Source organism: Pseudomyrmex gracilis, unplaced genomic scaffold, assembly GCF_002006095.1.
Source record: "Pseudomyrmex gracilis isolate BER0280 unplaced genomic scaffold, ASM200609v1 scaffold_33, whole genome shotgun sequence".
NCBI classification, from domain to species: domain Eukaryota; kingdom Metazoa; phylum Arthropoda; class Insecta; order Hymenoptera; family Formicidae; genus Pseudomyrmex; species Pseudomyrmex gracilis.
Window position 1 is genome coordinate 545,584 of NW_018020617.1, and position 12,309 is coordinate 557,892.

The following is a 12,309-nucleotide window of genomic DNA, read 5'->3' on the forward strand; positions in this document are numbered from 1 at the left end:
AAAGACGACGAGACGAACGAAATTGCAGCTCCCACAAAACAATTGTTTCATTGCGATAATGACGCAATCGATTGCTTTGGCAAATTATAACACACACATTGTAATGTGAAAAATCTATAATATTTTGTGTACACTATTTTTGATATCAATTTTTTTACCAGATAGAAAAGATGCGAAGAAGGCAAAAATTATAGCGCGAGCGTCTATTTTCACATGTGTGAATAGATTTTTTTTTTCGCCTATTTATTTTGAAAAGGTTTGAATCGTCGCGTTAGAGTTCCTTTGGCGACGCCGTTGCGTGTGCGTTTATCCCTGTATAAATAGGGCACAAACTACACGTGTTTGCGCGAATACAACAGGCATGCGGTAGCATAGCCAGCAGCACAGCACTCGTCTACGTATACACAACTTACCTCGAGGAGTTTGCCGGCGTTCTTGCTTGCATTTGCCTAACCGCGTTAACGGGTATCCCGATCCAAATATCAGCCCTCCTGTGTGGCCCGCGTTTCCGCCAGGGTCGGTGCCAAGACCGGCAACCACCTTTTGTCCTTGCGAATTGCCGCAAAACAAATCTCGAGTTTCGCGATTTACCGTTTGCTGAATTCAAACGCTCTCTCTCTCTCTTTGGGCACAAACACGACAAAATACATAATCATTCGACGCTTTCAGAAACGTAAATAATGTAAAAGTAACAAGACATTTTCCGGTTTTTTAAATATTTAGAAAACAAATAGAGCGTGGATACAGAAATTTTATTACATTGTTTCTTTACATTTTTTACATTTTTTTCTTTACATGTTTTTTGTTTTGTTTGACGATACAAACAACATTTTCAGAACTATTGGCAGATTTGTTAATACACACTTTAATCATCGGATATAAATTTATATTTGTTACATATCCTCATTTTGTAAAATCCGATTTACGAGCGTAAATAGTGTAAGTACGTGTCTGACGCAACTAATATAAATTGATTTACATTTTTGTTTGCAGATGAGCGGCAAACGTACCAGAAGCTTCAAATGCGCCGTGCATCATCGGGATCGCGAGGTCTGTTCGGAAAACGACTTCCATCTGCTTGTGCACGAGCCGCCTCTCTTTCGCAGGTACGATCGTTCGTCTACTCACAATCTTCGATCTATTAACGAGCGCTGTATATATTGTAGGAACCGAAACTATCTTATACATTTTCGCGAAGCATATTTTTTAATTTAACGGCTGCAAGTTAAATCACACAACGGATTTGTATATTTTTGCGACTGTCGTATAATGACAGATATTTTGCTTTGTTACTTTCTCGATATTTGATCGATTGTCGGTTGACTCGTCCAACCGATAAATTCAAAACATAATCGATGTTAAAGATACAAAGCTGAGAAGAGAAGATCCGCACCCGCCGCGAGAAGAGTAAACGCCCGAAAAGATTATGAGCTCCGAAACGGACTGAATATCGCGACGAGTATTAATGTACAGCCAATTAATTAAACGATTGATATTTTAACTGTTAATATTTTAAACAATTTATTCAAAAATAATCAAATTTATTCAAAATAATTAAATTTATTCCTGAGAAGATTCTACAATATATACACTTATATATATCACATAATTTGCATACTTTTTGATACAGCATATATATTTGGGAAATACTGTTCTAATTTTCGTAAAATATTATTTTGTAACTCATTAATCAATTTTCTGAGTGTACGACAGAAGGACTAATCCATTAACTAATCCTCGCACAGTTTGTTTTCTAAGATTTAAATTACTCGAATTTTTTGTTTTCAAATTTTGAATTGTTTCTCAATATTGTCAATAACAAAAATATCGAAACTGTAAAAATAAACTTTACAAAACAGCATTATAAATAAATAAAAACAAAAGACGTTCGCTAATCTCATCTAAGAAAATACTTGTTTAGAGACACACCGTCAATATATTCGAGATTAAATGGCACATGACTGACGGAGTGAAATTAGGTAAATCGATTCATTCCGCGATGTTGAAATACGCAAAGGATACAGGATAGGGAAGACATAGAAAATGCGCATAAAACGTAGACACACGAGGCAAAGGAAGTCCTGCATTTTATTATTCCGGTGGAATATCCAACGTGAACGGCGACGACGACGACGACGCGGCGCGACGCGACCGTTCGTACAATATTTTTGCTGTGCATTTTATGCCGCGCATCGTTACCCATGCGAGAGAACCCCAAGGAGGTTACATACCACGTAACACCGCACGACCTGTGAAATATCAACATCTTTCTTACTTCCTCTACACTTCTTTTCTTCACTCGGGCTTTTCTTCACTTGTATCTTTCATGCTTCGCGAAAATATATAATTGCCAACCTGCCCTCGTCGGTTGTTCGTCGATACGCTTCCGCGTTTTCGACCGACGCAGAGGGGGAAAACAAACATGATTTACTCGCACAATCGACGCTAATCCCAGAGAGAAGCGAAATATAATATATTTCCGTAATAAGAAAATCTAAAAAGCCGCGAGAGTAGAGCGGATTGTAACTATCAAACGGCCGCGATCCGCTATATCGCGAATCGTGGAATTATATCGCTGTAATTGATGATAAATATCGCTCGGCCTCGTTAATCACGTATTCACCGATTCTAACGAGTTCGTCAATATAACTTACAGAATAATCGCTGTCGCGTGACGAGCTTAATAACGCGATTTATTGACGCCATTCAGCGCGGCGCAGCCGCTTCGAAGCGTAATTTGCAAACATACGCGACGAATATTCGGCGCGAATGCAATTTAAATAAACGGGGCGGAGCGTGTATTCCTCGCCGTCTATCGCTTTATTTATAACGTCGCGCGTACACATCGGATCGTCGCCTCGCGATCTCGAGAAGGCACATGTTTGTTTCGTCGATGCATCTCCTCTCCGGGAAGGGGGGGATATTAATTTCTTTTTTCTCACGGAACCAGTTCGGTAAGATGAATAGGTTTGGATATGTATCGGGCATCGAGAAGGCGCCGCCCGCGTCGGGTCTTCCCGAGCGTGGTCGATTCGACTTGTTCCTGGGTGCTATTCATAAATAATTCATCGTATCGTCGTCCGCACGAAGACCGAGGGAAATAGCGGAGCGAGCGAGAAGGAGAGACAAAACACGCGCGACAGAGAGAAGCCGCGCGACGCAACCTATAGAGAGAGAGATGGGGTATGCGAGGAGAGGTGAGGACACACTTCTCGAGGTAGAAATAAAGACTGCACGTGAAAACTAATAAAACACTTAAGTCCCCGAGTCACCTCACTGGCGAAGTGTGTGTATCTTTGTTCGGCAACATTTGTCACTTTTTTTTTTTTTTTTTTTTTTTGAAAAACTCGACGCTGCGACGCTTCTCGCGCGTATTATACATATATCGCGAAATGGAATATATATATATATCGCGAGGGTGACAGGTTTCTTTCAACGTGTAACCCCCAGTTTGGGTTATCTCCCCCTGTGTACGTTCGGAATACTATAACAAATTACTGGATTTATTCTCAAGATCGCGCCGTTTCGCTTCTGGATAAGAGACCGCGGGGGGAAGGAAGAAAAAGAGCGTGTACAAGGGAAAGTCAAATGAAAAGTGGAGATGTGGCGAAGAGAAAAAGAGAGAGAGCGAGAGAAAAGGGAGCGTGTGATGATGAGCGGTGTGCGAAATCTGGGCGCCGTGAGACGCGCCGCGAGACGAGAAATTCCTGTGCATACAAGATAAGAAGAGGAGCCGGGGCAACTTGCATCGCGGCGAGAGAGCGCTCCTTGCAAATAAAATATCGTCCCGTGTCAAGCGGTTTCTCGCGCGTTCGCGGCGCGCGGTATAGGTTGGGGGCCGATGAGAGGGGGTTGTTCCGCGGATTCCGATGCGTTACGACAGAAATATGACGAGACAATATTCCGAGCAGGTACCGAGCGCATGCTTGGAATTCGGTGTCGGTACAACCCTTAAGTCTTGGACGCGTCATTCCGCCCGCTTCTTCGTCTCCCTTTTGTTGCTCTTTCTCTGTTCCCGCGCAACCCGCTGCACGATCGTGCGCATCTTCGCTCTTTCTTTCTCTTCGTTTTCCGACGCTCTTTCTTCTCTCGTCCTCCTGCTCCTCCGTGTGTTGCGTTAACGCGACGAGGAATATGTAAATTTTACTCGCTGACTCTCGCGCGAAAAGAGATATAGGACTTTTCTCACACCCTCCTCTCCCTTTCCTCCGGGATTTCTCGAGGCACACACACGTGGAAAAACTGAGCGCGCACGCCAACGGTTTATGGTGGGCGATACGTCTTGGAGAAGAGTCATATTGGTCACGATGCTCGCGTACGAGAGAGAGAGAGAGAGAGAGAGAGAGATGTCGAGTTCTCGAGATTGCCGAGGCGGCACTCGTGCGATAACTGTTGTATTCCAACGGAGAGCGCGATATATATGTTCAATACTTATATGAATATTTTATTCTCAATTATCAATAACTGATAAATAAATTATCCACAGTAATGAACATTTGGAGCATTTGTACATTCAGTATTTTTGCGAAAACGCGTCGAAAGCCGACACGTATACGTGTCCGCACGCAGAGAACAGAGAGAGCATTTGACGTGTGTTTCGTGGATTCTCCGATTTCCGCTCCGGTGATATTTCGTTACTGTCCTGGTAAGAGAGAAGAGACGAAAAAACACGCTGAGAGTTGCGTTCTTTCTTTCTGTCTCTCTCTCTCTCTCTCTCTCGACGTTCCCTCTCGCTTAACAAACTCGGAGCGCGGGCATTTTGCAAGGCGGACTGCGGGAACGGTTATGCACAAAAAGACCCGGTTACACTCACTCGGTTTCGGTCCTTTGTCAATCCCCGGCACGGTCCGCGCGCGCATCCATTTTTCGCGAGAACGTCATCCAGCCGTTATGTGCGCGGCTCTTTCACGCTCTCTCTTCGTCGTCGTCGTCGTCGTCGTCGTCGTTGTCGTCGTCGTCGCGACGACAAGCGGAAAACCACTTTTGCTATCACCCTCCTTCCCTCTTCACTCCGCGCGCTCGCGGAGTACCTACCTACCTATCCGCACACGTACGTAACTGTTGTAACGAACCAGCGCGGCCGGCCGAAGCGCGCGCTATTATTTCGTGCTTTTAACGCGACTCTCCCGCGCGACTCTTCCGGAAAGAGCACGAGCGTTTCCTGTCGAAGCGGCGGAAGCGTAACTTCGACGACGACGTCATGAAACTCGACTCGGCTCGCACAAAAGCCGTTGCCGAATGATTAAAAACTTGAGTCGCAAATTACTCGCGACCGGCTTACCGGGAACGCGTTGTTGCCGAGTAATTAAGGGAAGTCCGACGACGCGGTTTCGCAGTACATTCTGGATTTTGCGAGAGTTTTTTAGAAGTTTTTTACAAGTTAGTTTCCAAGGAAAAAATTTTTTTCAACTTTTTCGCGATTGCAACGCGAATGCAACGCGGCAGTCGATTCTTTTTCTTGCAAATGTTGAGTATACGCACTTGTTACTTAATATTGTTTGCAAGAGAATATTTAAGTTTTGCGTTTCTTGTCAATTCGTTTTATTGTAACCATTTGTGGATACAGACAAAATGATCAAAAATGATCTACCAGTTCGACAAATTGAGCCTGTGAAACCACGCGACTTTAAAATCGAATATTCTCATGTAATTTTTAAATGGGTCTGGGAGACCCAAGTCTGTCCGAGATAAGATCAATCATTTTGTAAATGACTTAATGAACAAAAAATCAAGTCATAATGTGTAAATTATGTTTTTTTATACGTATTTTATAGCATAATACAGAAAAAAGTCTACGATAAAGATTACACAAATTTTTTTTACCATTTTACATCGTATCTCAGAATGCATTATCTTTATTGTTGGTGATTATTTTCACTGTTAATATCTGTCAATTTTATTCATATACATATATAAATATTTATTTAATGACTCTATTATTTCAAAATAACGAGACCAAACCGGTGTGAAACCGTAAATCGATTTTCGCACCGATTTCACGCATCCGTTCGATTTATTCGCCTTTTCGCTTCCGAAAGCTTGTCGCCAGACAATCGCAGGGCGGTTCGTTTTTAGTGAACGCGTGAATAACACGTTTTGGAGAAAATATTTCGTTTTTGAAATATACCGAACGCTATTCAACGCGAAGGCCGCCCGCGTTCTAGGGGGAGCATCGAGTTTTTCTTACTTTTCTTTCCCACCTACCGCGTGCTCAAAGACGCTCGACGACGACGACAAACTTATTACTGCCGACTTTGTCGCTGTTCGAAACGTATTATGGACACGCCGTCATTCATCTCATTGACCGTTAAAGGCTCGCGGCCCGTATCGAAGATCGCAACAAGAATGGAGAAGTCAGCAAATTGGAAGCGCGGCGAACGTGGCTGTACCAATTTTTCTCTACTACGTGTTCGTTTTTTCGATATCCGTCGTCTTAGTTGGCCAGCTAGTGTGTAATAATGCGATAGTGTCCTTATACAAAAGATGTAAGAATCTGGAACGTCTCAAGTCCAATTTCGCCGTGAGCGAAATAACTTATTCACTGTACGTTACGTTTCATCAGCACAGCGTCGAAGATAATACGCATAGAAAGAGATCTTGTACAAAAAATTTTGTCTACTTAAAAAATCTGGTAAAATACCTATTTGTGTGTGTTTAGTCGGAACAGTGGGAGATCTGGAAAGTCCGCATAGATGCACGTAGTTCTTAAACACTACATGAATCTCTAGAAAGAGAAAGAGAGTATGAATGATCGTTCTTCTGACAGATATACATATAGGTATTGTGTACAAACTTCGGAAAAAATGGCCAAATTTTGATATTGTAATTTACTTTTTCTAAGAATAAAAAAAGGTCACGTACAGCTTTGGAAACTATTTATTTCTTTCCTCTATAAATGCTGTTCGTGAGAGAATTTATTTTAAATACACGCAATAATACACGTTTCGCATTGATGTTTCGAAGAATGTCGAAGACATTCAAAAAGTCCTGGTGTATTTCGAATTCTGTTACATGTAGCAACAATACGAAATTTTTTTTTAGGAAAAGGTAGAGTTTCCAAACCTATGTTTATGTAACTTTTTCGTCCTTAGAGAAAGTAAACTACAATATCAAATTTTGGCCAGCTATTTCTGAAGCATCTTGTATGTAACAGATGTCATTCAAACGTCGAAAATAGATCTTGAGGAACATCTGCATAAATAAACATTTGATAAATAATGCAAAGTATTGTTTACGATTTGATGTTTTGACGTTTTGTAAGATATTTTGTACAATCTGTTTGGTTCTTCTCGAGATACATATTCCTTATCAGACGTTTGAGTCTAGATCGCAGAAAGATAATTTTTTTCGCTATTTCTACTCATGTTTTGGAAAATTGCAGCTTTCCTCCGTAATTTGTTTGCTTATATTACAATTCTCACATCTGGATGTGCAATCCTTCAGTGTTTGCTAAATATAATTCATGTGTGATTTTTATACATATAAAAAATATATAGTTTCAATCCTTCTCGTGATTAGACCTCAAAAATGATCTGCGAGTTAGTCAGACCGGGGTCTGTGAGACCCACGCGACTTTAAGATCGAATATCTCTCTGCGAAAAATCAATATTTTTTCAATTTCTTTTTGTTTTTTTTAATCGAAAGTTTAAACACTTCTCCGTCAATCAAAAAAAAAAAAAAAGAAAAACAAAATCTCTAGTAATTAAAAAAACCAAATTTTTTCTAGAAACGCCAACGCGCAATTTCTGAAAGATTTGGGAGACCCATGTCTGACTACAAAGAATTAATAGAGGAAATAATTTTAATTATGTATAAACGCAAGTTGTATCGATACTTTTTTTTTGTATATATTGTACGTACAAGATGTTTTGTAATATATACACGTTTTCTTTTTTATCGCGGTTTATATATAAATATTAATAATCCCGCTGCCACATCAGTCGACAAAGAGAGGATAACTCTCTCAAGTGATAGCCGGAGATAAGTCTCTGATACCTTTTAGCATTTACATTTCAATCGGCGTTCACAAAGCGATGCGACCGATCATGCGTTGCAGACGCGCATAGAAATCACGGGATTAATATCTCTCCGGAAATATTTTTGCGCGCGCGCGTGTGTGCGTGTGCGTGTGAGAGAGAATTGCGAATATAAATTGCGTGCATGGAAATGCAGCTCGAGTTATAAATCAGCACGATTGTAAGCCAGCTGGTCTCTCATGCGAATATTGCCACCATTTGTTTTTTTGCAAAACTCGAGAAATCAGACGTCAAACATTTATTCCAAAAGACTCAAAATTGCCAGCGAGTCAATTGTTCACTTTGTACACGCCGTCGTACGTTACATCTGTCAAATTTTGTCGCATAAGACACATACAAATTCTTTAAACGCATATAATTCTTTTGATGACAATATTTCTGAAAAGAAAATAAAAAGTACACACAAGAGGTTTTTTTGGATATTTATATTTTTTCAAACAAACTTTTCGTGTTTCTTCATTTATTTTAAAATCCGTAAGATCGGTCTGTTTTCTATCTTTCATTTTTTGTCACAATGAGTTAAACCTCACGCATCGACGCACTGTCAAAATTTCGATTTAATGGGAAGCGTCTGATCCGATTTTAACGAGATATGGACGTCTCTTCAAACCACGTGAGAACGATACGTTTAACGATTGATGGAACAATAAAGTTTTTTTTTACGAGACGAAGCTCGTAAAATAGCACGACGATGTGAGATGTAGCGTTTGTTGTGTGCGGAGGCAAACGTTTCGAATCGAAAACGGGATAAAATTTCGACGCGAACAGACCATAGTTTCATATAGCGGATGACATATGTATCTGTCAATTAGCGCGACAGCAATTTCCACATGTTGAAGAAACGTGATAGCATTTTCTGCACAATCGCGTGTAAATGTGAATATACAGTTGGAAAAATTTACAAAAGAATTTCTACGAGATTGCTGACGTGACGCGACAGCTTTTATTCGGATCGTACGAACACCATCAAGAAGCGTACGGATAAAATTTGAACATATGCAAATAATCAGACAAATATTCTGACGTAATTACGGCGGAAAATTTTGGTTTCTACGACACACTGACGAGAAACTTGAAACGTATGTACACACAATTTGGTAAAAAGTACAAAGCTAACGTGTGCGTTGCAAAAACAAATTTCACAACGACGACGCGCATAGACCCAAGTCGCACTTGCACCACAACGAGAGAGCGAAAAATTGAAAGAAGAAACTGAAAGACAATTGAGACCAAGACGATCTACGCATACACCGTCACTGACACACATCGACATTTCTAAGCACACGGAAAGAAAAAATTACGGGATGTTATCGTGAGCCAAACGAGATACAACTTCAAACTCGAGACTTGCTTCTGCTCTTATGGAAGAACGAACTCGGACGCTTATTAAAAACCTCCGCTTCTCGTTATCGATCCGGTGAGTCACACGCGCAAATAATGCGAAAACACCTGAGGGAATCCCAGATAGAGAAACAGAGAGAGAGAGAGAGAGAGAGAATTCCCTTTCAATCGTCCGAAACACTCCAAATCTCCTTCTCGTCTTGCGCTCAAATTCCGCAACAACACTGTGAAAACACCTGCGTAACGATACGAAGAAGTTCAGTCTTCGAAGGGAGGAAGCGACTGTCGGGAATATAAAATCGAAGCGATACAAATACCGCACGAAACGCACGCCGCGACGGCCGGCGACCAAGTGCCGGCAGTACGCCGCGGAGGGTCGCTCTGGTGGCTGTGGCATCCTATTGGACGACCATGCCCCACCGCGCGGACTTGCCCCTGGATCGAACGAATCGGAGCGGCGACAGCCCCGTCGAGCGGCGAGACCGCGTGTGCACCCACGCAGGGCGGCTCGTGGCTCGAGGCTCGCGGCAGTCACTCAGTCAATCAGTCACTCAGTAGGCCCGCGGCGCGCCACGAGGTGGGATCTGTGAAACGTTGTGCAGTGCGCGCCCTCTGGAAGGTTAACGTATTATTTATACACGCGCGTCCGCGCGCGCGGATTACTTATACGCTGCGAGGAGGCTCTTTCTCTCTCTCTCGGTCATCATCCGCGGGGGTTAGGTGCGCGCGTTTCCCTTATCTTCAACACGTCCGGGACGCATTCACCTCCGTGTTGATGCTCGCTATCGGTACAGTCGGACCTGCGAGTCTGAGCGGGCGAACGCTGTTGTTTCGCGCACCGTCGCGTCGCGTAGGACGTCGCGTCAAGATCGCGTCGTCCTCGTCATCGTCCTCGTCATCGTCATCGTCGTCGCCGTCAGCACTGGCCCGAATGTCCTGGCCGAGCTGAGACATCGCATACTTTCCCTCGCGCGGGGTGCCAAGTTCTTCGGCTCGTAGTGTGTGTATTACCGACGAGGTGGTATCAGCGGCGACGCGCGAAACTATGTGCGTGACAGCCACGCCGTTGAGCGCGACGAAGATACTGAAAGATACCGCGAGCCGGCAACCAGCGAGGACTACTGTCGCGAGTGGTGCACAGGTGCAAGGATTAACAGGCGGTGGCGGCAATAACCACAACGGCAACAACAACCACCATCGCCACAATGCCGGCGAGTCGGACAGACCGCAGCACACGTCGATCATGTAAATAATGAATTTATGTTTCATTCTCTTTCTCGTCTCTCTTTTTCTATCTCGCGCGATGACGTTCGAATGTTTTGACAACGAATTCGTACGTCGATCGATCGCGCGCTCGTACGATCCTTTGAGTGTCAAGGTCGCGCGCGCGACTCCAGCGATGAAAAGTGTCGCGCGCGCTCGAGTCATTACGACTTGAAAACGTGATAATTGCGTACCGAAAACATCTGTGACGTTTGTAACGAAGTTGTCTACTTTCTCTTTCGCGTGCGTTTAAAAGAATGCGAATTATCTCCGCATAAGATCCGCGTTAAAGAAAGTTAATGAAAAATTTTTGCGATACGTCAATGCGATTATAAAGGCGTGGGCAATTGTCTGTTTTGGCCAACATTTCGGTTTGGTGAATTGCGACACTTTACATTCGCGAAATTGACATTCAAAAGATCGGTCACATACAGCCGACGTGTTGACCGATAACAGAATAAATATTGGTCGTTATACAGAAATATATCAACAAGACTTTCTATGACAACATATCGAATCGCGTTGTCATAATCTCTATAGTTGCCCGAAGAAAACAATGAAAGTTACGCGTTGAATCCCAAATATGAGACGCTTTTTTTTATGTATATTTATAGTTTTCACGCATTGTCTTTCCGTTTTTAAAAAGAAAATAAGAAAATTTAGTTGAGAGATACACAAACGTTAAATCATTGACGTAATGTTTTGTGTAAATAATATTCTTTTAAGTCAACGAACTAACACGCGACGCGTGGTTATTTAGGGTTTTAATAATTTGTTATGATTTTAACTCGTTTAGGATTTTAATAATTCGATTAGGATCTTAATATTTACGTTAACGCGTTTATGGCTTTTTTCGTAGATTTGTTATCGAACTGTCTCGATGCGAAATACTCTATATATACAACGTATATCGATTATCGATGTATCGCGTAACGTGTTCGCACACGCGTCCGTCGCCTGGTATCGTACATACAATAATTTACGTCGCATGCACGCTTATTACTCGAGCTGACTCACTGTGGATTCGTAAATCTCTTGGATAGAGTTCGATAGTATCGGTCTCGGCACGTGCCATTCGATACTCCACTCTGCTTACGAGTTTGCCTTGCAATTCTGTACGAATTATGTGAAGTGTCTTTGGGAATATTTTATCTCTATGCTACCGGAATGAGAAAGAGACGATCGCGCTCTTGTGCCACATTTTTCCATGTCCAGAAAAAACGACTTCGGAATATTATCGTAGAAACGAATAGAAGTGAGAGAGAGACGTGTGTCTGTGTGGTTAGGTTTTTTTTATTTAAATGAGAGACATTTTCATTTCTCTAATTTATTTTTCATTGTTAAAAACATTTTTCTTTTAAAAGAAAAATCCAGTTTTTTGAGCAGTATACACGTTGAGTTTTTATATATTGTCATTAATTCTTCGCCTGTAAACCTAAAAAAACCTACGAGTACTGTAGACTGAGTCTGTGTGAAGCCCACGTGACTTTAAGATCGAATATCTCTGCGAAAAATCAATTTTTTCTATTTCTTTTTTTTTTATCGTAAGTTTCTAGAAACGTTGATTCGCAAATTTTGAGTGGGTCTGAGAGACGTAGTTTATGGACGAAAGGTTAAGGATTATTTTAAATAATTGTTTGTGTGATAACTTTACAATTAATTGCAAGTA

The 12,309-nt window shown here is 42.0% G+C and overlaps 1 protein-coding gene across 2 annotated transcripts in view; it reads left to right on the forward strand.

Moving 5' to 3' along the window:
• Nucleotides 1-993: 993 nt before the first annotated feature.
• LOC109852685 (protein rhomboid) overlaps nt 994-12,309 on the forward strand; it is a 129,344-nt gene continuing 118,028 nt past the window's right edge. Inside the window, exon 1 of one of the 2 annotated variants that reach the window (XM_020424082.1) lies at nt 994-1,106. In XM_020424082.1, coding sequence (XP_020279671.1) covers nt 994-1,106 — 113 coding nt within the window. Of the gene's footprint in view, nt 1,107-10,367; nt 10,623-12,309 lie in introns of those variants that run through there. The other variant, XM_020424081.1, reaches the window with a different exon arrangement.